Source organism: Pelobates fuscus, chromosome 1 (assembly GCF_036172605.1).
Source record: "Pelobates fuscus isolate aPelFus1 chromosome 1, aPelFus1.pri, whole genome shotgun sequence".
In the NCBI taxonomy this organism is placed as follows: domain Eukaryota; kingdom Metazoa; phylum Chordata; class Amphibia; order Anura; family Pelobatidae; genus Pelobates; species Pelobates fuscus.
In genome coordinates this window covers 452,743,666-452,768,113 of record NC_086317.1, presented here as the reverse complement: position 1 = coordinate 452,768,113, position 24,448 = coordinate 452,743,666, and the positions used below count along the sequence as shown (strand labels likewise).

Genomic DNA, 24,448 nt, shown 5'->3' with positions numbered 1-24,448 from the left:
GTGCTAATATATCTACCTGCCTCCTCATACTACTCTAAGATTAACATCTAACCTCTCTCATCCTGATATTGTGTAAGGTGGTCATCTAACCATCTCTTCTTTATACACTTATAAGGTGCATATGTACCCTAACTCCTCTATCCAAACACCATCCTTTTATTTCTGTAGGTGAATATCTAACCTATTTCCTCTTTGTACTACGGTTACTGTAAGGTGCACATCTAACCATGCTCCTCCTCATATTACTGTAAGATGAACACTTAACCACTCTCTTCATATCACTGTTTAAAATCCAACCCCCCTTCTTATATTACTGTAAGATGAACATCCAACTATCCTTCTCATATTACTGTAAGATGAACATCCAACCACCCTTTTCATATTACTGTACTCCAACCACCCTTCTCCTCATATTACTGTAGGATGAACAACCAATCACCCTTCTCATATTACTGTAAGGTGCACATCCAACCACCCTTCTCCTCATATCACTCTAAGATGAACACCCAACAACCCTTCTCATATTATTGTAAGGTGAACATCCAACCACCCTTCTCATATTACTGTAAGGTGCACATCCAACCACCCTCCCCCTCATATCACTCTAAGATGAACCCCCAACCACCCTTCTCATATTATTGTAAGGTGAACATCCAACCACCCTCCCCCTCATATCACTCTAAGAGGAACACCCAACCACCCGTCTCATATTATTGTAAGGTGAACATCCAACCACCCTTCTCATATTACTGTAAGCTGAATATCTAACCTATTTTCTCTTAGTACTGCTGTTACTGTTAGGCGCACATATAAGCACCCTCCTCCTTGTATTACTGTAAGGTGAATATCACTCACCTTGTATTACTGTAAGGTTTACATCACTCACCCTCTTCTCCATGTATTACTGTGATTTAGTCCCTACCTTTACTGCTGTATGTAATGAACACATCTTAGCTCCCCTCATGTTATACTATTGCAAGGTGTGATGCAATAGATAAACATATTTCCTTATTTTTCCTTGTACTATTGTAAGATGCCCATTGCCGTAGGTGCACATCTAACTTTGTTATATTATTTTGTGGGCAAATCTATTTATTTCTACCCTTAGATGAAAATGTAACCTTTCTTCTACTTGTACCACACTAAGGTTAACATCGACCCTTCTTCACCAAAATCCTTAATCCTTATAATTCCTGCATTTAAGTCATATTCAGAAATCTGTCATAATGAAATACGTATTTAAATAGCCTTGAGAGAGATATAATAGGAAGTTTAAAAGAGTTTAGTATTTTGTTCCAGTATCCAGTATTCTTTTATAAATAATTACCTATTGTATTGTCCTGCGTGAGTCTGTCACACCCACTAAGATAAAGATATGCATCTTTTAACAAAGAGCTACTAAGAAACAAATACTAGAGGTGCAAATGAGTTAACTGTAAACTTAGTGATGATCGTTTAAAAAAAAAAAAAGTATATATTGTCTTACATGCGCTAGTTTGTTTAATTGAAAATTGTATTATTATAAAATAAATATATGTATATGGATGATCAAATATACCTTTTTAATGTTTACATTTAAAATAATGGACACTTTTTTTCCAGGGTAGCTGTTCTTCCAGATGGAAGTTTACGGATCTTAAACACTTCCAAGAACGATGAAGGAAAATATACGTGCCTTGGCGAGAATATATTTGGTTCTGCAGAAATTGTAGCATCTGTGTTTGTTGCAGGTAAACTGATAAATGTAATACATTGACTTTTTAACCACGATAATTGACTTTGTAAATAATTTGGTGGAGTAAATCTAAAAAAAACAAAACAAAAAAAAAAACAGATAACTAACCAAAGCTCTGGAACTTAGTTACAAGGCAACTGAAAACATATCCACGCGTCAGCTTGCTGTAGCAAAATGAATCACTTTATTAAATACAAAAATAGCAAAAAATATAAGATACATATCAGGCCACTAACGCGTTTCGCGCTCCTCCCAGCATGTAATCATAGGAAATGAAATCCACGCCATACAACTTTTAAATAAACCCTCAAAGGTAATTACAAAAATTTGCTGTGTGATAACCCTTAATGTGTCAAAAAAAGACAACCAATTTAAAGAGACATTAAAGCACACAGCTAATATAGTAGGGGTTTAATAAACAGTTGGACACTGAAAGCTCATATACTACATACATGAATAAATATAAACAATATACAAACAAAAAAGTGACCTAATAATTGAAATAACAAAAAGAAATAAGGTAAATGCATGCTTATTATAAGCAGAAAAGAGCAAAATCTTAACAATGACCATTACACTATTAATTGAAATATCAGTCAACTAAAACCAACATTGAAATGTTACATATTAACCCTACAAAACAGGGATCATCATACTCAGAATTGAGTCCCTAAGGTTAATAAAATCCATTTCACATCATGATAATTTAAACAATGTTTCATATTCCCTCCCCTAACAGATAAAGACAATTACTGAATTCCACAAAACTGTATACATATCAGATCACAGTTATTACACATCTCAAAATGTCTAGCCATAGGTGTTCTTTAAATCTGTGACTTAATCTGTGATAATAAACATCTGAATGCAGAAACTTGTATCCAACATACATGAGTAAATAAATATATATAACATATAAACAATATTTAAACAAAAATGTGACATAATACTTGTGTTATGCTTAAAAAGCAACTGAACTGAGGGATTGTATGCAAGGTTGAAATGTGAAAGCACAAGGATGCTCCCTGCATTGTTATAATGTTACCAGAGGACCATGCATGAAGAAGAATGGGTCTCTGGTTCACAAATATTGCAGCCACAACATTGCGCCGTAGTGAATGTGGGAAGGAAACTGCTATCACTTTACCATCTTAGAAAGACTAGGTCGTAAGTTTGGCTGAATAGGAGATAATGGTGTGGAGAGGAGTGGGATGTGACACTGGGGTGGGGAAGGGAGTGGAATGGGGGCTTAGGGAGTGAAGTGTGGCAAAGGGAATCAATTAACAGCACTGAGTTTGAAGTAGACTTCAGTATGCCAACTGAAAATGTTTTGGCTCTTTTGTATTGATTTGGTTCTGATTTAAAAGAAATGTCAGTTAAAAAAAATTTGGTTTGGGTTGAAATTCAGTTTGGTTACAAAAATATTTGGTTCAAAACATTTATATATGAAATACAAATATATGAATATTGCCGGGTAAGCTCTAAGTATCTACAGTGTCCTGTTCACCAAAAAAACAGCTCTTAAACTGTGAATGAATGATTCATAGTTGGTGTGTCAGTAGCTACTACATGTAGTGACCACAAATTTCTGAACCCAAATCTTTTGAATTCTGAATAAACATGAAATAGCCTTGCTATCGTGTTATTTTTATTTATTTTTTTAGAATTCAGAAAAAAAACTTTGGTTCAGATATTCAGAAAGCCACCAAAACTGACAAAATTAAGCCCAATTTCAAATCAGTCCTAACCAAATCTAGTTTAAAGAATAATTTGAAACAGTGGGTGGGGAAGGGTGTGAATTGTAGCACTTGAGTGTGGAGGATTGTAAATTAATGATGTGGGGTGGAATGTGGAAAAATATGTTACTGGAGTGGGGAGGCTGTAAATATAGCGGCAATTGGGGTGGAAGATAATTGATCAAACCAGGTAATTAGTTTATTGAATTTGTGGTTCTGGAGCAATCGGAAGGTGGCACTAGTGAATAGGTATTATTGGGACCCAGCCCACACCCCTTCCTCAAAATAATGTGTAAAGGAAGAAAGAATAGTGATGACATGTAGCATTTAATGGATACTCAATAAAAAGTTTTATATAAACTTTCTACAAAATATAGTAATTTGATAACATGGATTTCTACATTTTTTTTAAATAAAATATTTCATAAAACCAATCTGTTTTCCCATAATTCCAGCACAATAGGAGATTAAAATGTGCATTATAACCTTAGCGTTTATTCTATATTCAAGAGTAAAAAAGTGTAATTCAACTACCAACTCAGTATGTGGCTCCCATATATGAATCAGCGGAAAGCAAATTTGCAATAACAGACTGATTAAGAAGAGAAAAAGGTTTTGTAACTTAAGTTAAAAATAGGGATACCTAATAGATATATCGAAGAGAGGTTGAACTTTGTACCTAGCGTAGTAAATTTATGTAATTAATTAAATGGCTGAATCTAAATTGGATTTAAATGTATGTATCTGTTAATTCTTGCCAATGTCTATTGTCTATATAAATAGTAAATTCATTTTGACATTTTATTGTATATTCACAGTAAAATCGCCAGTGTTCATTTAACTCTATGGAAGATAATTTTAACACTTTCCTGGTGTTTATATAATCCACACTGTTCAGAGATAAATTTACACTTTTAAGAGTGCCTTAGAGTTGAACATTTAACTCTCATGGAGTTAATTTGACTAGTACTCCTACTTGTGTTAAAATCACACTACCTGATGTGAATACCTAATTCTCACAGAGTTAATTTTTCACTTCTCATGGTGTTAATCTAACTCCTCAGCGGTTAGAAATTAAACTACCAGGGATTTGCATACCCAGGGCCGGACTGGCCCACCGGGATACCGGGAAATTTCCCGGTGGGCCGCGGCACCTGGGGGCTGCAGAGGTATGTGCCACCGGGTGGCCGGTCCGGTGGCACACTCAGAGGGGGCCGGCCGCTTTCTAGGCTGGTGCCGTCGGGCCGGGTGGCAGCCTCGCCGGTCCGGCGGCACTTCTAATGCTGAGGACGGAGGAGCATGAAGGAGGAGGGAGGAGCATGTCTCTGTACCATGCTCCCTCGCGGTTCCCACAATTCCCAGCACAGGAACCGCGAGGGAGCATGGTACAGAGACATGCTCCTCCCTCCTCCTTCATGCTCCTCCGTCCTCAGCATTAGAAGTGCCGCCGGACCGGCGAGGCTGCCACCCGGCCCGACGGCACCAGCCTAGAAAGCGGCCGGCCCCCTCTGACTACTCTCAGGTAAATGGAGGGGATGGGGCACAAGGGGGGAGGGGGGTAATATTGGGGCACAAGGGAGGAGGGGGGGTAATATTGGGGCACAAGGGGGGAGGGGGTAATATTGGGGCACACGGGGGGAGGGGGGGTGATATTGGGGCACAAGGGGGGGTAATATTGGGGCACAAGGGGGGAGGGGGGGTAATATTGGGGCACACGGGGGGAGGGGGGGTAATATTGGGGCACACGGGGGGGGTAATATTGGGGCACACGGGGGAGGGGGGTAATATTGGGGCACAAGGGGGAGGGGGTAATATTGGGGCACAAGGGGGGAGGGGGGTAATATTGGGGCACAAGGGGGAGGGGGGGTAATATTGGGGCACAAGGGGGAGGGGGGTAATATTGGGGCACAAGGGGGGAGGGGGTAATATTGGGGCACAAGGGGGGGTAATATTGGGGCACAAGGGGGGCAATATAGGGGCACAAGGGGGGTAGGGTAATATAGGGGCACAAGGGGGGGTAATATAGGGGCACAAGGGGGGGAATATAGGGGCACAAGGGGGGGTGTAATATAGAGACACAAGGGGGGGTAATATAGAGACACAAGGGTTGTAATATAGAGACACAAGGGGAGGGGGGGAATAAAACAGAGATAGGGAAGAAAGAGACAGTGGGAGAATAGAGAGAGACAGAGAGGGAGGGAGAGTGAGACACAAGGGGAGAAAGAGATGTTAGAGAGGGAGAGAGAGACAGGGAAAAGGGGGAAAAAGAAACAGAGGGGAAGAGAGATACACAAGGGGAGGGGCGAAAGAGGCAGAGGGGGAAGAGAGTGACTGGGAAGGAGAGGGGAGACATGGACACAGAGGAGCAGTGAGGGGGAGAAAGAAACATAGATGTGTGTGTGTGATCCAGGGGGGGCAACGGGCAATTGCCCTTTCCCCCCCAGGCTGGCACTGTCCAAGCACCATGTGCCTTCACAGACCGGAGGGGAGATCAGAGGTCTCCCTCCCTGTTCTGGAGGCACCATGCAGGCAGCCGGCAAGGGAGGGAGGAAGAGAGGACCCGGGAGCTCAGCCTGCAGCTCCTCCGGGTCCTTCTTGCGCGAGTACAGAGCGTTGCAGCGGTTACAGTGGCAACGCTCCAGCTCTCGCGAGAGTGAACTCTAGCGCTGGAGCAACGGGCTAGAGTTCACTCTCACCACTGCGACCTCTAGCCCCATACACACACCTAGACCCCCCCATACACACATTGCCCCACACACACACACACAGGCACCCAAACACACATTGCCCCACACACCCTACACACTGAACCTTTCACACAAACTGCACCCCTCACACATTGCACCACTGCTCCTATACCCTACTACAGCCCCATATCCCAGCAGACCCCAGGTAAGTTGTCAAACTGTTCTTAAACGGTTTGACTACTTACTCTGGGAGCGGGTCCGGGCACTCCTGGCACCATAACCACTACACAGAGCAGTAGTGGTTATTGTGCATGGATTATTTCTTTAAATCTATAAGTGCCCCTCCCGAGATCAGGCTCTGGATCCGCCACTGGTGTGGGTGTATATATATATCTATATCTATCTATCGTATATTAATGTGTGTATTAGTTTTATATATATATATATATAATTATGCCTATTATATTTACACATATATTAATGTACATATATATATATATATATATATATATATACGTAATACACAGAGAAATGTAATTGATATGTACCATATGTAATGAGCAGATATTGGCCAAGTCTTGTTGCTAGGTGCATACTCCAGCACAATAACATATTTAAAGTGAAGAGCGCACCCACAGGACTTTAAACTAAACAAGATACCGTCATTTTTTACAGTTGTGCGCTACATACATTTACCATTTCAGTCCCATGACCAAGCTTTCCTTAATATATCATGGTAGTTGGACTGAAACATTGGTTATATGCAAAGGCACGTCTGCTTAAAATAAATCTGCACTCTTGGTTTTTTTGAAGCCTATATGTGCTTTTTTTTTTTTTACATTGGAGTAATAATTTTTAATCTTAAATTATCTTTTCTAACGCTGTATTTGCACATTATGCTGGCGTGACGCATTATGGGGCTGGTAAATAATTTTTTTCCAGGGCTGCTTTTAATTCCCAGTCCGGCCCTGTGCATACCGAACTCTCACAGAGTTACTTTAACTGTTACAAGTGTTAATCCAAATTTGTAGTTTTATTTTCTACTCGCTAAAAAGGGTTAGATGAATAATTGAAAGAGTTAACCCTGTAAGATTTAGGTAATCTGGGAGGGTTTTATTTTAATTTGATAACCAGAAATATAATTATAAACTAATTTAATGAAATATGAATTATATAAATATATTTAGAGATAATAAGTTGTAAGTATTGACCCAAAAACACAAGGCATTTAAAATAAATGTCAGTTTTTAAAAGCACATTTATATTGATGATTACCAATAAAGACTCAACAGAGGCATTACATGAAAATAGAATCATGTACATCAGGGCTTGACAAATTTGCTTAGAATCTAGGAGCCTGCTAAAAAAAAGTTAGGAGCCAGATTTTTTTTTAATTCTTTCTTTTTGGACAGTCAAGTAGCAGTACAAACTGTTAGGAAGACATTTGTTTCGTAGCAAAACAGTACAAAATAGTAGTGCCATATAACGAGTTTTGATCCAAAGCACGTTACATACATTTTTACAATAGAAAGCCAAGCGTGCTTTGGACAGAAATTTACAAAAACAACCTTCCAAAAAAACCTGGAATATTGGACAAAACAAGTCCCCTAGATAATCACAAAAAATAAAATAAAAAATACATAACTTTATTATGCACAAAGTAAATTGGAACTTGACACATCAGTAAAAAGAAAGTAAGACGTTAAAGTGTAGTATGGATTAGATGATTATATCCTCTAGAAGTTATATACCCAAGTGTACTCCCTATAATCAATCCCCTAGTGAATATATTACACAATACGTTTAATTTTCCCATCTGGCTATTACTGAATTTAAACAATTACTGCTGTTTGGAAGTTGTCAGTTTTAAAAACATGCAATATCTGATTCTGTCTAATATAGGGTTGGACAAACAGTAGATCCCAGATGTTGTAGAACTGCAAATTACATTATGCTTTGCCATTCTAAAGATTTGCCATTCTAAAGATTCTAAAGATTGTATGTAGATTGTAACAGTATAACTGTTGAAGTTCTAGAACATCTGGGGATATACTTTTTGCCAAGCTTTGGTAACCAACTTGCCTATCCTACTGACTTAATGGTGTCATTTTTCTGTTAAAATTTATCTAATTAAGGTGGTTATTGTGTCTTGAGTCCCCTGACATTGTCCTTCTTTTCAGCGTTAAAACATTTCATGCTATAAAGGATCACTATAGTGTCAGGAAAACAAAGCGGTTTTCCTGACACTATAGTGCCCTTAGGGTGCCCCCACCCTCAGGGTCCAACCCCTTCAGCAGCTTACCTTATTCCAGCGCAGGGCTCCCTCGGCGCTGGTAACCTCTCCTGCTTCCTCTGCTGACGTCAGCGGAGCAGAATGCACATGTGCGGCAAGTGCCGCGCACGCATTCAAGCTGTCAATAGGAAAGCATTTCTCAATGCTTTCCTATGGACGCTCTGCGCGATGGAGGCATGATATGCCTCCAGCGTCGCAGATGCGCCTCTAGTGGCTGTCCGGAAGACAGCCACTAGAGGCTGGCTTAACCCTGAAAATGTAAACATAGCAGTTTCTCTGGAACTGCTATGTTTGCATCGACAGGGTTAAAACCTGAGGGACCTGGCACCCAGACCGCTTCATTGAGCTGAAGTGGTCTGGGTTACTATAGTGTCCCTTTAATGCTAAAAGGGCATCTTAATATCCGGAAGTTTTACTTTACTGAGAGGGTAGTGGATGCATGGAATAGCCTTCCAGCTGAAGTGGTAGAGGTTAACACAGTAAAGGAGTTTAAGCATGCTTGGGATAGGCATAAGGCTATCCTAACTATAAGATAAGGCCAGGGACTAATGAAAGTATTTAGAAAATTGGGCAGACTAGATGGGCTGAATGGTTCTTATCTGCCGTCACATTCTATGTTTCTACATTTCTATGTTTCTATCTTCAGAGGCCCACTGCATTGTGCTGCTTGGAAGCATGAAGGAGCATTAGCCAGAGCCGCACTAGGCAGCTGTGATTGAGTGAGAGTGTCTGCTGACTGCTTTTAGCACATAGCCCATTGCTGTAATAATTGGTTTGGTTAGCATAAAGTGTGTAATCTTTGCCTTACCTACAATCAGGGCCGCATTCAGGGGGTGACAACCATGACAGTTGTCATGGGCCCGGCGGTCCTGGGGGGCCCGGACTGCACAGGTAATCCTCTGCATGCCCGGGCCCCCAGCCCTTCAATCTGCATATATATATAGCGAGTACCGCCAGCACTCTCGCGAGTCACAGCAGTAAAGCGTTGCCGCGGGTTGTCATGACAACACTCCGCGGCACGCAATGCATGCTGGGCTCGCATAGAGCAGTGGCTGGCAGGAGGGAGAAGGTGGAGGGAGTCTGCTGGGCTCCTCCTTGCTGCCCCAACAAGCGGAGCCACCGGACCACCAGAGAATCCAGTGTCCCCCCTCCCTGGCTACAGGTAAGAGGCAGGGAGGGGGGAATACATATATATTTTTTTTAATTATACAAATTTTTTTAATTATACAACCATACACATCATCCACTACACAACCATACACATCATCCACTACACAAATACACACACTGCATCCACTACACAACCACACACATCATCCACCACATAAACACACAAACTGCATCCACTACACAACCATACACATCATCCACTACACAACCATACACATCTTCCACCACATAAACACACATACTGCATCCACTACACAACCACACACATCATCCACTACACACCCACACTAACTGCATCCACTACACAACCACACACACATCATCCACTACACAACCATACACAGCATCCACTTCACAAAAACACTGCATTCACTACACACATAATCCACTACACACTCACACACACAACATCCACTACACAAACACACACTGCATTCACTACACACATAATCCACTACACACACAGCATCCACTACACAAACACACACTGCGTTAACTATACTCACACACTACATCCACTATACACACACTACTTCCACTACACAAACACACACTCTGCATTAACTATACACACACACACTACGTCCACTACACAAACACACACTCTGCGTTCACTATTCACATACTACATCCAGTACACAAACACACACTCTGCATTCACTATACACACAATACATCCACTATACACACACTCTGTCCACTACACAAACATACAATCTGAATCCACTATAAACAGCATATCCACTTTACTCCCGCACTTTGTATCCACTACACACATTCTATAGCCACTATACACACACAAACAAATTCAGTACACACACACTTCATCCTTGTGGGTGGACTTAAGATGGGCCCTGTGGGTGGATTTGGGCGCGGGTCATGTGGGCGGACTTGGGGCAGGTCATGTGGACTGACTTGGCAGTGGGCCCCTGCGGGCCCAGACCGTGGGCTGTGTCAGGGGCCCCAAAAATTCTGGTTGCAGCCCTGCCTACAATTCCAGTAGGTACCGGGTACTGAGTGGCCTTTACTTAGTGTTAAACTGCTCAAAAAGGTTTAACTCAATAATATAAAATAGTTATAGCGACTACAGTGCCCCTACGTTTGTCACTGGCACATTGGTTAACACACAGCTGACAAAATAATCAGCATTTAGCCAGTAGGCTAAATTATCACATATAGCCAGGAAATATATTTATCTATCTAGTTGTGGTTTCTTTTATAACCTTCATTTTATTTTAATCAAAGCTTCATTAACCCATTCACTGACAGTTTGTTCTAGGTCAAACATAGTAAGAAAAATAACTCATCAGAAAGGTAGATACCTAACTATTACTGTGAAGTTTCACACCTGCTCACAAGTTAAACAGTCAAACTTAAGAGTCAAATACAGCCTATTACAGAAAAATAAAAATAGTGATTATCACTATTTTAATGTAAATATCTTTAGAAAATAATTTTGTATAATATAACTATTATGAATCCATACAGTTACTGAATAATAATGTAATTGATTAATAATGATTAATTATATTATTATTATTTATTGTGGAAAGCCTTGGATCAACAGCCTGTTTACCTACATATTAATTATTTCCTTGAATATTCTAACTATGCAAAAAAATTATAACATCCAAACTTTTTCACATAACGACATTATACTTTTTATTTTCCTGTTCTATATTAATCCTTTAAGGACCAAACTTCTGGAATAAAAGGGAATCATGACATGTCACACATGTCGTGTGTCCTTAAGGGGTTAAGCTGAAATCTGGCAATATTCCCAAAACAAACCACATACTTTACTAAACACTTTTCGGAACCTTGATGAGATCACATAAAAAATAAAAAGAATAGCTAAAGACAGAGAAATATATATATATATATTGAGATAATATGCAAGAATTTTTTTTTTTGCTTAATTCTGAAAACATTTATACTATTGACAGTTTTTACAAGTAATTTGATTGCACTTGATACATTGGGTTTTGTGTTACATCACAACAAAATATAACCTTTCCTTAACCTTAAAAATAAAATGGTACTTGATTAAGCATAATCAGGAAAGTAAACAGGTAATATGTATATATACACAATTAATCCAGGATGCTTATTAACCTAAATCATCTTTCATTTTCAATCTCTATAGAACCATCAAAGATTGAACTGACCCCAAAAAGGACAGAACTAACAGTCGGAGAGAGCATTGTTTTAAGCTGCAAGGCTATCCATGACCCGACACTCGATGTAATCTTTTCCTGGTTTTTGAATGGAAAAGCTGTTGACTTTGAAAAAGAAGATGGACATTTTGAGAGCATTAGAGCAGTAAGTATATTCTTTGTTATTTTTTCAGATATAAAAGTAACTCCAATCGTAAAAAAAAATGATATATTTGCAGATATAACCCCTTAAGGACACAACTTCTGGAATAAAAGGGAATCATGACGGAATAGTTCTGTCATGTGTCCTCAAGTCGTTAAAATATGGTCCTGTCAATCTTTAAAATATGGCTCTACCTATCCAATGCCAAATTTTAGTTGTTACATGACATATGATTGGTAAAAAAAAAAATCCGGATTCATTGTATCTACCAGAAAGTTTGTTTTTATTTAACACAAAAAGGAAAATGAATTCTCAATTATACATTTCAGGTCATAAGGTATACACAAAATAAGCATATGCAGAATTAATTGTTCACATTAAAGATACAAATAGGATTGTTTGTCTGTCTGTATTGAAATATATAATCAAATGCATAGACTGCAAGCTCATTTGAGCAGGGTCCTCTTCAATATTGCATAAGGATATGGACTATGTTCGACAGGGGTAGGAATCCTTTGGCATTCCAGATGGAGTGGACTACATCTCCCATGATGTTCCTCAACATCCAAAGTCAAACAGGCCACAATATCTGGAGTGCCGAAAGTTGCACCTAACTCTTGTCTAGAGTGTATGTGCTATGCAAAGAACAGTAACTGCTCTAACACCATTAAACTAATACGATTTTACCCAATTTTGAGAGTTACTCTTACACTTAGTTTTTGGCCAATACGATGTATATATTATAATTTATTTAGTTATCTTTTTTATACCTTTGTAACGTGGGCGTTTGTCTACCTAGATATGGGGTATAGAACAATGTCAATATCATTTCAAGGTTTCGTAAAAAAAAACTGCATTTGAAAGAAACGTTCAAACCTTCATTGTAGGTGAAATAAATCTTCCATTTATGCAAAGAACGTGAAAGAGTTGCGAAGCAGAATGGAGCAATACAGATCAATGAGTTGGAAATACTTTGAGAATGAATAGGTAGACTGCATGCAACAATCGTCTGTGATATTAATATATTATAGTCTGTAGACCATGCCTCTCTGCAATGAACCATGTGCCTTGTAACATATTGAATGAAAAATAGTGGAAAGCGACAGTATTTCAAACTGTTTGGATTTATTGTCTAGTGTAGAGGCGAAAACACATAAAAACCAGTTTAGCAAACCAAATGCTGTTTTAAAGGTCTTTTAGTTCTTCTTTGGTATTAAATAAAGCATATCTAGCTTAGCAGACGCATTGGACCTGTCACTGTAAGTATTCATCACATCTACCTATCTGTAGATTTATTTAATTCATTAACAGGCCTTTCCCAGCTTTCCAACTACCAGAGCCCGCACGGAAAAGCAAAAAACTGGACAGAGAGATATAATGGATAAAGAACAAAAGAGAACTTTGTCAGTCATTTATTTACAAAATACTGTGCCATTGGTTCTTTTTTCTTCTTCTCTACTTCTCTTATATATCCAACCACTGAGAATTGGATGACCAGTACTAGAAATTTCTTCATATCCTATGATGGGGATTGTACCATGCATGTGCTCTTAGCAGGTCAAGAAAGTGTGAATTAGCATTTTATTGGGCTACAAATTGTTGAAATTTTTACCTGACATACTGTACTATCACCTGTTCCTATCTTATTTTTTTGAGGTCATCATAAAACCGTACATCAGTGGACCTCATACAGTGTATGTATTTGCATGAATTTGTTGAATATACTTTTCCCTTATGGCGCAGTTTCCCCAACTCTTTCTTCCACACTTTTATAACTTAGCAAGGATTGGGAATACTTGCTGGTTTACTGCTTCCTTTCACCCTAGTATTTTAGTGACGCCTATTCACTGCTATTTTTGCATATTAGCTATTACTACCCAGTCGCTAGCGCAATAAGGGGGGACCTGGCAAAGGTTCCCCAATGGTGGGGAACATAAATAACTAAAATGGCGGGTGGGTCTATTAATATTTTTTTTTTTTTTAATTCTTTATTTTTGTTGTGCTTGAAGATTACATACGCGCTTGCTCTGCCCCAACAGCGGTAGCAAGAGAATCAGTATACATTGTTTAACAATACAGGGCAGTTAATAAATCAGCACATTTTGTTTTTGTAGCAGTAAAATTTGATAACACAGACGCTTGAAAACTATTACACTTGACAAGGAATTCTAAGCAAATATTTAGCATGGTCAGCGTGAGAACAGAAAAGTATTTTGAGAGTACATGGCATTGACGTTAGGTCTTATATTGCTCTAGCAGTATTCGTGGGTGCAGGGTTAAATATAACGCACGAAACCTAGGTGCTAGGCGGAGAACTATGTACATAAAAAAAAACTTAGGTTAGACGTTTCCTGTTTTGTTAGATAGCAGACATACAAATAGCTTAGGTAAGTTATAGTAGGCTGCAAGGCTTAGGTTATATGCTAGGCGAACAGATTTTAAGTATGACAAACTTTACCGGTATATAATTCACAAGCTTAGACCACCCAGAGGCCCCCCCAAGCAAGCCATGAGTAAAAAACATAAAATTAGAGATTAGAATTGACACATAAGCTGTTTCGTTGTCCAGATGTACTGCTTGGGAGTCCTGTCAAATGGCATTTCCCGATAGAGCCCTGGAGTCAACCTCTGTCTCGCAGGGGCCGTGTACAGACCTTCCATAGACATCCCAGCATGGGGCTTAGTGGTGTACTCGGTGACGTCGGGTTGCTGTGTGGCATTCAGGTAAGTCCTGTGTGGGTAGTGGGGGTCCCCTCCGTGGTCTCATGATTCTGCAGTTCTTGCAACTCATGGTGGGCCTCGGCCTATAGCTTCGGTCCCCATTGTAACAGGAGCCTCTGTCTCCACTTGTAGCCGCTGGAATTACTGTGGATGCCTCTAAGAGGGGAAGGGTGGGCCTCAGGAGCGTGATGGTGCTTTCCGCAGACACAGAGGAGTTTTTCCACCAGATATATATGCTGCAAGCAGCACCTTGTTTAGCCCAGTGTAATGAGCCGACACATCCCTGCAGCAGGTTGCTGTGGTGGTCAGATTGCACTGGATGGTTTTCTCTGTGTGCGAGTTCCGTCCTGTGGGTAGTTCGCACATGTGGCTGGCGTGCGGCGGCCATCTTGGGAGGGTGCTGCCGGTGAGTGTTCCCCAGCAGGGCGATAGTTTGCCACCCAGCTTGGCGTAAGAGCAGTTGCTTGTGTGGACCGGGATGACCCCCCCGGTCCAGAGGGGGGGGGGAGGCCGGGCACCAACCGGAGACCCAGGAGAGCGGCCGTCTCTTCCCGGCTCAAGCTCCAGCACACCTCGGGCCTTCGTCGGGTTACTGTGGGTGCCGGACAGGATCTTGTGGGGTATCTCCTCGTACCCCAGGGTCTGGGGCTCAGATTAGTCTCCTTTACCGGTTGCTAGCATGGTTTCGCCCCCAGTTTGCTCCGATTTTCCGTCCCCGAAGCGGGAGCTCAGACAGGACATGTCTGATCCCGTTGGCGGTCCGGCCCCGCCCCCCGGGTCTATTAATATTAATGGGGGAACCTAATGTCCCCCCAGGTCCCCACTCATGAGCGGCGGGTGGGGACCCTAAATAAATAAATAGCTGGGGGGACCTAACAATTGGGGGGGCGGACCGGTGGGTGGGGACCACAAATAATAAAGTGACTAGTGGTCCCCAAGCCCCAAGTCACTCCCCCCAATAAATATAACCTACCTACCCCCCTCACCCTAATAATAGTGAGGGGGCAATAAACTAATCCTGTAAAATAAAATGTCATACTTACCATTTGATGTCTTCTTTCTTATTTTCTTTTCCTTTTTTCAGACCCAAAAAAGGGCAAATAAAAATCCACAATACGCATCGCAACTATTAAAATAAAAAAAACAGAGCGCCAAAAAAAATATGCCAAAAAACAACAACAACCAGACGGTAAAAAAATAATCCTTCTTCACCAATGGAGGGCACAGCGCAGAATGAGCTCTGCAGGGCAGGGATTACCTGCAATTATGTTCAGAGCGCTCTGATTGGTTGGTTTAAGCCAACCAATCAGAGTGCTCGGACAGGTAAATTAAGAGACTGACAGGTAAGTACCTGTCACAGCACTCACAGAGTGCTCTGTGTCATTTTACACAGCGTGGTTAAGTTCTTAGGAATTTTCCCACGCTGTGTAATTTGACTCATAACACTGTGATTGGTTGCTTTTCAAATTGAAAGCAACCAATCAAGCCCCTCATGCCCCTGCAGTCTCACTGCTCAATTCTCTGCTATATAGTGGCAAAATCACTTTGTTTATGCAGTCTAGTCACGCCTCCCTGCATGTGACTTGCACAGCCTTCCTAAACACTTCCTAAAAAGTCTGTTTAATTTAGAATTTTTAATCCCCTACTATGTTAATAGTCTTCTACAGCCCGCAAGAGTCTCCTGTGTGGGATTAAAGTTCAATTTCAGTGCAGGAAATAAAAATGTCTAAAGCAAATTAACATCTGATTGAAAATGAAACCATTTTGTTGATGCAGGCTGTCACAGCCAGGAGAGGTGCAGCAAGGGCTGCATAACAAGAAACAAAAGTGATTTAACTCCTAAATGGCAGAGAATTCAGCAGTGAGACTACAGGGGCATGATGATCTATACAAGAAGTTGTGTTGATGCCTATAGTATTCCTTTGTGTGTTGCTACTTTATGCGCTGATAAAACCTGAGTACTTACAGCAATCACTACACAGTAGCCTCTGTGTGTGTCCTACTTCAGTCCTGCTCTCAATCTTGCCCATCCGTGCAATTATATTTCTTTGATTCCTTCTTTAAGTTTTAAATGATGAATTCTCTTTTTGCTCTAGTTTTACCTAGTACTCCCCCCCAATAGTGAATATGTATACTCCTCTCTTCCAGTAAAATTAAAGAGCATTCTAATTAAATAGTCCATAGTCCAACTACAATATCTGATACACTTGACCAAGTAAAAACATTTAAATAACATAAAGATAATTTAACGCAATACCATCCTATACTTTTCATGAGAAAAGCAATATATGAAAAATAACAACCGTTCCTATAGTATTTTGATTTTTAGATGAAATGAGAACTGTGATTTTACAATTTGTTTGACTAGGTATACAAGATATACAGAATATTTATTTTGCTTTATATAGATTTTTGTATTAAGTCTCACTCTTTAATAGTCATCTAAATTGTACATCTCTAGACTGGCAGCTTTAGTTTATTGGTTTTCTTTTCAGATATAAAAAAATGTGTTATTATAAAATGTTGATTTTTCAATTTTGAAGAAATAACACAGTGGTCACTGACATTCATTAAAAATATCTGACTTTTCCTTGCCGAAGAATTGAAGTAGTCAGAGCTCAACATTAATCTATAAACACTTTTCGCCAGCTAGGATAAACTCTAGCACAATATAAAATGTATAGAACATAACAAACAACACTTACATGTTTTTTCCTGATGTTTTTTATTGTGGATCTTGGTGTTATATACACATTTACAGAGCAGGTCTTTGCTTAGACCTTGAACAGGGAGGAGGGGGGGGGGGGGAGGGAATGATTCTGTTATTGAAGACAAGCTCACCAGAAAAACACATTTTCACAAATCTATTTTTTTTTGTATTTGTCACAAAGACTAAACTAAGCATTACTGTAAACCAATCTGTTTTATTTTGGTTGAAGGTTGTCCCAATAGTACACTCAGTTCAGTGAGTTCTAAAGTGATCTTTGAACAAAAACATAAATAAACGTAAAGCAACTTTGCAGGTTTTTCAGTAAGTGGGATAAAACTGTGGATGATGCAAGAGGATAACTCGACAAAAACACAGCACTTATTCATGACATTGAGTCATAATATCCATGTATTACTCAATAAAATTAACATGAAAGACCAGTAGTTAAGAACTAATGACTTTTCTGACATATAAAATAGAAACAGACATAATGTGCTATTATATCACCATAAAAAAAAACATACAGGCTCCAATATTTCAGCTTCATTCCCATAATATAAATATATGAATATTAATGTTGCAAATATACCGTTCTGATGGATAGAGTATATGTATACCACTGTATACTAAGCATGGGATCAACAGGTTAGTAGAAACTTTTTAATGACTATGAATGCAGTAAAATACAGCCATATTGAAAAAGGGCAAGCGTAAAAACATCAGGCAAGAAACCGATACAATGTAAACTGATACAATCAACATCAACATTAAATACATTCATAAGGATGAGTTCAAAGGGCATAAACAAATACAAGTCGTATGTACAAATGAATGATAATAATAGTGAATGTACAATGTTGCAAAAAGCAGCAACTGATACATCTAATATAATATCTCATATTAGAAATATATAGAGTATGATGTTTGTGTGGAATAAGAAACCAAGCAGAATCAAGCTGGCTATATTGCAAAAGCACAGGGATAGTGGAGGTATTGGTTTGCTGGACTTCATTCATTATTTCCATGCTACCAATGCCGCAGCTGCTATCAAATTTTATCTAGATACTGAACGACCACACTGGCTTGAGATGGCTTGAGATGGAGGCAGCCAAGATTCTTCCACATCTTATAAAAGAGGTGATATGACTGCCCTCACCTCAAAGACCGCTTTTTGCTAACATGTTCCTGTCCACAAAAACTACAATCGAAGCTTGGGATACTATCTACAGGAAAATAAGACCTTCTTAATTATGGTCCAGAGCATCTCCTATAGCAGTGTTGAAAGTAGATATTCCCTATTTTAACATAGACTACTGGTTGTCTCATTCAATAACACATATTGAACATTTATTTACCTCTAACACACTTCTTTCCTTTTCTCAACTGAAAGCTAAGTATGATTTGGACAGTCTGGACGAATTAATATATGAAAGAATGATTGACGCTGTGGTTGATAGTTGTGGCCTTTCCGGACAGGGCCTAAGTGATTATTAACTAGACACGTCTCTTATTGAAAGAGTCTATTTCTCGGATCCTGCTCAGAAAAAAACTATTTCTATATGATATGGTTTGTTGGCTGGATTAGTGACACAAAAGTTCGAATTGATGACTAAATGGGAAAATGAATTAGGTAAGAAATATGAGCTGAATGAATGTTTAGAGTTTTACATTAGCCTTAAGGGGCATTACACAGTGTGTGCCACATTTGGAATCCCACTACAAGATTCTATACAGATGGAATTTCAAACCCTCCAGACTTTTTAAGCTACAATTATCGCCTACCAATGAGTGTTGGAGAAAGTGTGATGCCCTTAACTGAAATCTTATTGGGATGACATTCTTATTTTGATTAGACTCATTGATGACCCCATAATCACACTAACACCTGAACTATGATTGCTCAAAAAGATTCCTGATAATTCACCTAAACATAAGCATCAGTTTAGGCCATATTTTCATTTCAGCCACTATGGCTCTTCCGCATCACTGAAAGTCTGCTGTAATTCCTGATATTAAGAAAATTATTAACCAATTGTTTGAAAATATGAGATGTGAAATTGTGCTCCGATTAACATCAAATACACTTGATCTTCTTCAATATGAATGGGATATCAGAGATAAAGACATCAGGCAGAGGTACAACTTACATTTGTGACCCTACCTGACCAAAATGTTATAGACACATTGTGACATTTTGTACCATAATATTCTATAATTGATTCATTAATAATTTACTAAGTACAGATACTTTTCTATTACATTATACTCTGGTTTGTTTGTTGTATCAATATTTTACTTGTTTCATATTGGTTATTTCATTGTAAAAATTTTTAAAATCTTCAATTAAAAACAATTTGAAAAGAAATATATACAAGAGATATAATTTCGATAACTTCAAAAAACATACACATGTGCAAGAGTACAGAATTCAGATCATACATTTGATATAAAAATATCAAATATACAACTCTGATACTTAATCAAAAGTATCTTTCTGTCTCTTTAATATTTAACTGTGTTGTTTTTCTACAATAGGTGAGGGATTCATGGCTTTGATGTTCTACATATTTATTAGTTACCTGTAGACTTTCTTGAAACTTGATCTACCATTTTAGCATAGACAAAGAAAAATTTGTTTTTTTTATTTAGTACAAATAATGAGAATTACCCCTTTGAGCTTTTTTCTGTCTGTAAATTCTGGCTCTCAGATAGGCTTGATGTTTAATGTTCATTATTCTAGCAGATTTCCATTATGTGATCACAGATTCATGGCTGTGAATGTAGAAAAGCATTCTGGATCACTGATTTTTTTATGGCATGCAAATATTAACGGTTTTCTGAAAGATTGTATAGTATTTAGTAAACGCTGTTCTTACTGGTGCATTAAACAGGTCATGTTGTCATGTATAGGCCAGAGTAATAACATTTGAAACATGTTTTCTCAGGATTCATGGCTTATTAAACACTACAGTCGTATAGAATATGCCAGATAGGAGTTACGGACTGCTAATTCAAGACTCACCTTCCGAATTTATCTATCTCTGTTGTTCTCTCTGTCAAGTTTTTATAATGTAACCTTGAAACGTTAAAGAAAAAAAGCATACTTCTTTGGTTTACAAATTACTGTTTTATTGTCTAAATAATCTCAGCGTTAAATATAACATACAACCAGTGATACATGTTCAACAATAATAAAACAAATTGCAAATGAGATCTCAATCCACTTACTGTTCTTGGCAGGGCTGGTTGCACAAGCTGCAAAGCCTAGAAGTAGGCATTAAATCCATTAAATATATGAAAGATGAGTTCATTTTTATTTACATTTTTTATTGTATTATTTTATATATTTTAATGCTCATTTACATAATGTATTATAATGGTCATCCTCTCTATATTGGAGTGGTCAATTAGAATACCAACTATATTAGATTAGCTTGGTTTGAAAAGCAAAGCTGAATTGTCAGCTTGAATGTAGTCAGTACTTAAGGTTTAATACAAAACCTTGGCTCGGAGCACCAAGCAATACTCACAAGCATTGTTCCTTTCACTTATTGACTATAGACTATATCTGAGGTGGTAAATACAAGTCTTGTATGGACTTCTTTGAGGGTACAAGTCCCAGTCTTGATCAAACTGAAAGAATTATCTAATTTTCCTTCATTTTTTAAACTTGATCGTTGTGGAGCAAGGCCCAAAGATAACTACTTGAATGACCATACATTGCACACCAAGGGTTCCTAATATTTACAAATTTTCTAGACTCATCATTAATAGTTTTTTTGTAAATGTAATCTTATTCCTTGAAAGCTAAGTGTGACCTTCAATGATCAGGCAAAGATCAATTATCTCTAAAAAGATTCAACATCGGTTAAAAATTCATTGTTTACACAGACTTCTTTTGATCCACTTTATTTCTCTAGGGATTTTCAGTCAGAGTCCTCTTCAAACTCTCTCTCTCTAAACACACCCACTAACTCCTTCTTCACCTCTTGTAAAGGTCTGAGAGGGGACATCAATGACTGTTACTAATGATTTTGACAAGCAGGCAGCAATGTTAGATCTAAATACAGATAAAAAAAAAAAAAACGTAATGGTCCGAATAATGTTAATTCTTGTAACCCACATGTTTACTAACTACATTTTTCATCATGACCAGACAGCCTTCAAGATTGTTGAACATCATGAGAAATATAGTTCCCAAAATTTTGGAATGTTCGTTAGCCATTACTGGTCTGACTGAAACCAAACTTGGGAGTTTCCAGCTTTAGTTAGTAAAAAAAAAAAAAAAACAAGAGAGTGTAACCATCCTACATGAATATGCATTTGTATTTTGTATTTATTTATTTGATTTATATATTTTCTTTAGACTATATGTAGCCATCCATGCAGTTTAAATTAACACCATAAATGTAGACCATAAAATATTAATGTTTCCAAAAAATAAAACATTCGAAAGTGAAATTTCTATTTGTTAAATTATCGGCAAGCCAGCCATATATTATTCCGAAGTTAGTTATAAACAAATTGTGACTGCTCTTGCCTAACCTATCAAATGCTATGTTCTGGCTCCAGGCATATTTTGTTAATCACCTAGTCAGTCCACTTGTGGACTACATGCAGAGTCTGATAGAAATGAAACGCTGACCTGCACGTGGGGAACTACAAAAGATCAATCAGCCGTTAAATAGATGAATTTATACATTAGACGCGAATGGCTGTGGGAAATAAAATAGGTATGAAAATAAAGAACAAAGGACTGACTGTTTGAACGAGTGCTGTTGAACTGTTATGGCATGCAATATTCATATGTCGTAAAGTATATGACCTTTATTAACAGATTTTTAAAATAATATACTGGAATAGAAATGACGAATGAAAACATTACTATTACTATTGTTTAAAGAGGTAGAAATAATAAATGGCAAACTGGCCCATACATATAATAAAGAATATTATAACACATTGACAATAGGTTTATATATTTACTAATATTAGAAAGGAATTTTGTTTGTGTAATCTGATTAAGAGAGAAAATACAATTTACAAGTACACACTCTAAAGACATACTCCAACACCTTTAAGTCAATTATTTTCCTTAATTTCCTTGATTGGATTTTGATCGAAATAGCACCCTTGTCCATGTCGGACATTAATTTGTTATTTATAGCTTCATACTGTCAAACCCACAAGTACATACTAACACACACCGATACACACTGACACAGTCATCCAAATTATCCAAACTGAAAATATTTACAGAGACAACACACACCACCACATGCAGATATACACACAGAGACACTAATTTATGTGAAAGACTATTGCTTCCCTGGGGTCCCAGGATGGTGCAGGTCGATAACTCCCTTGACTATTGTGCATCTCTTTGTTGGATATTACATCACTTCCTCCGAGTCCAGCTGCTACGGTGTTATAGACTGTTAAGGGAGCTGGTTTAGAAAGATACAAAGTCTCCCCAACTAGATAGTATAGTGTTAAAGGACCGCATACTTGCCTCAATCCTTGGTCGGGTTCCTAGAGCAGGGGTTGTAATGCCCTGAATGTGGTTTCAGCAATTGGATCCAAACTAGTGCTTTGTAGGAAGCAGATCTTCTGAACCTGTATTGTATGTTGGCTATTCTTTAAACTGTAGTCAGTTTGAAGCCATTAGTGAACAGTCAATGCTTTTTCCTCTAAGAGGGATGTTTCAGTTTTTTTCTTAAACAACTTTTCTTAAAAGTTTGTATCCAATGGCTGTCAAGTGGTTTATTTGTGGGTACACCTAAATAAAATAATTTTATGAAAATGTCAACATTTGTGATGTTGTGTTGCTGAATGTTGGTTAACGAGGGCTCAACTAAAGTAAAAATATGTAATGTTTTTGTTGAATAAATAAAATATTCTGCAAGTAATGTTCAACAAAACATTGCTTTAGCTTTTCCTGTTTGAAGCACTATGGGATTGAATACAATACATTCATCCAGAAGAGATTGGACAGTAAGTGATGGCTTTGTATTCGTACTGAGGAACATATTTCATCACTCTATTAAAAAGGCTCTTTTAACATTTTTTTTTAAATAATAGTAATACCATTTTCTTCATTGAAGTCATAATTACATATTCTGCATTAAAACAAGATAATGATAATAATAATAATAATAATAATAATAATAATAATAATAATAACAATAATAATGTATTTAACCAGGAAAGGTACATTCAGATTACTCTGGTTTTCATCTGGGGATGTTACCTTAGCCCAACATCCAGGGGTCGTTACTATTACCCAATTTAATGGATAATCAATTAATCAATTCAAAAACAAGGCTGGAAAGAAAATACAAAAATAGTACATGAAAACAATATTTTCTTCTTAAAACATTGAATTTAGAGTATTTCATGTTAATGAGCAAAACTCTTTATTGATTCATGTTTGAAATGAGAAAGATATATACAATGTAGTATGCAATGTAGTTACCAGTTATGTATATATTAACAGATTAGACTAGTTTGTTGTATTAATTACACTTATATGCCATAAAAGTAATCTGCTTACGGAAATTAAGTAACAAAGCCATAATTGTCAATAGGGATAAAGTGAATGAATGTATTCAACATTCGATTGTTATGAAAAAAAAAAAACAATCCTAAAAAATATGATTTGGATGAATAACGATTTATTATTATTTGCAACTACATAGAAATACACAAACATTAGCCAATGCCTATTTTAAATCAATTTCTGCAAGAGTGCAAAACTCTCAATCTCATGGCTGCCAATTATATGATAAGTAAAATAAAAATGTTGATCACACCTTATCTTAGTGATGCTGTGATCACTTTATTGTAACCCCATAAGAAGTCAACATTTCGACCCAAGACTCGGATTTTTGGTTGAAATGTTGCCTTCTTATGAGGTTGCAAAGAGAACACATCACCACTAAGTCAAGGTGTGTTGGGTAGTTTTATTTTATTTACTATTAATTTGGCCAAAACATAACAATTTGTATAGTTTCTCATCCACACCTGAGTATAAAGCTCATGTTTAGCTTTCATAAACAATAAGTATTTATTCCCTGC

The 24,448-nt window shown here is 38.0% G+C and overlaps 1 protein-coding gene across 1 annotated transcript in view; it reads left to right on the top strand.

The window, feature by feature from the left end:
• The window catches only part of CNTN5 (contactin 5), a 1,203,952-nt gene that overhangs the window by 1,043,809 nt on the left and 135,695 nt on the right, over window positions 1-24,448 (top strand). The window contains exons 15-16 of the mRNA XM_063430510.1: window positions 1,603-1,730; window positions 11,768-11,943. Coding sequence (XP_063286580.1) covers window positions 1,603-1,730; window positions 11,768-11,943 — 304 coding nt within the window. The remainder of the gene's footprint in view (window positions 1-1,602; window positions 1,731-11,767; window positions 11,944-24,448) is intronic.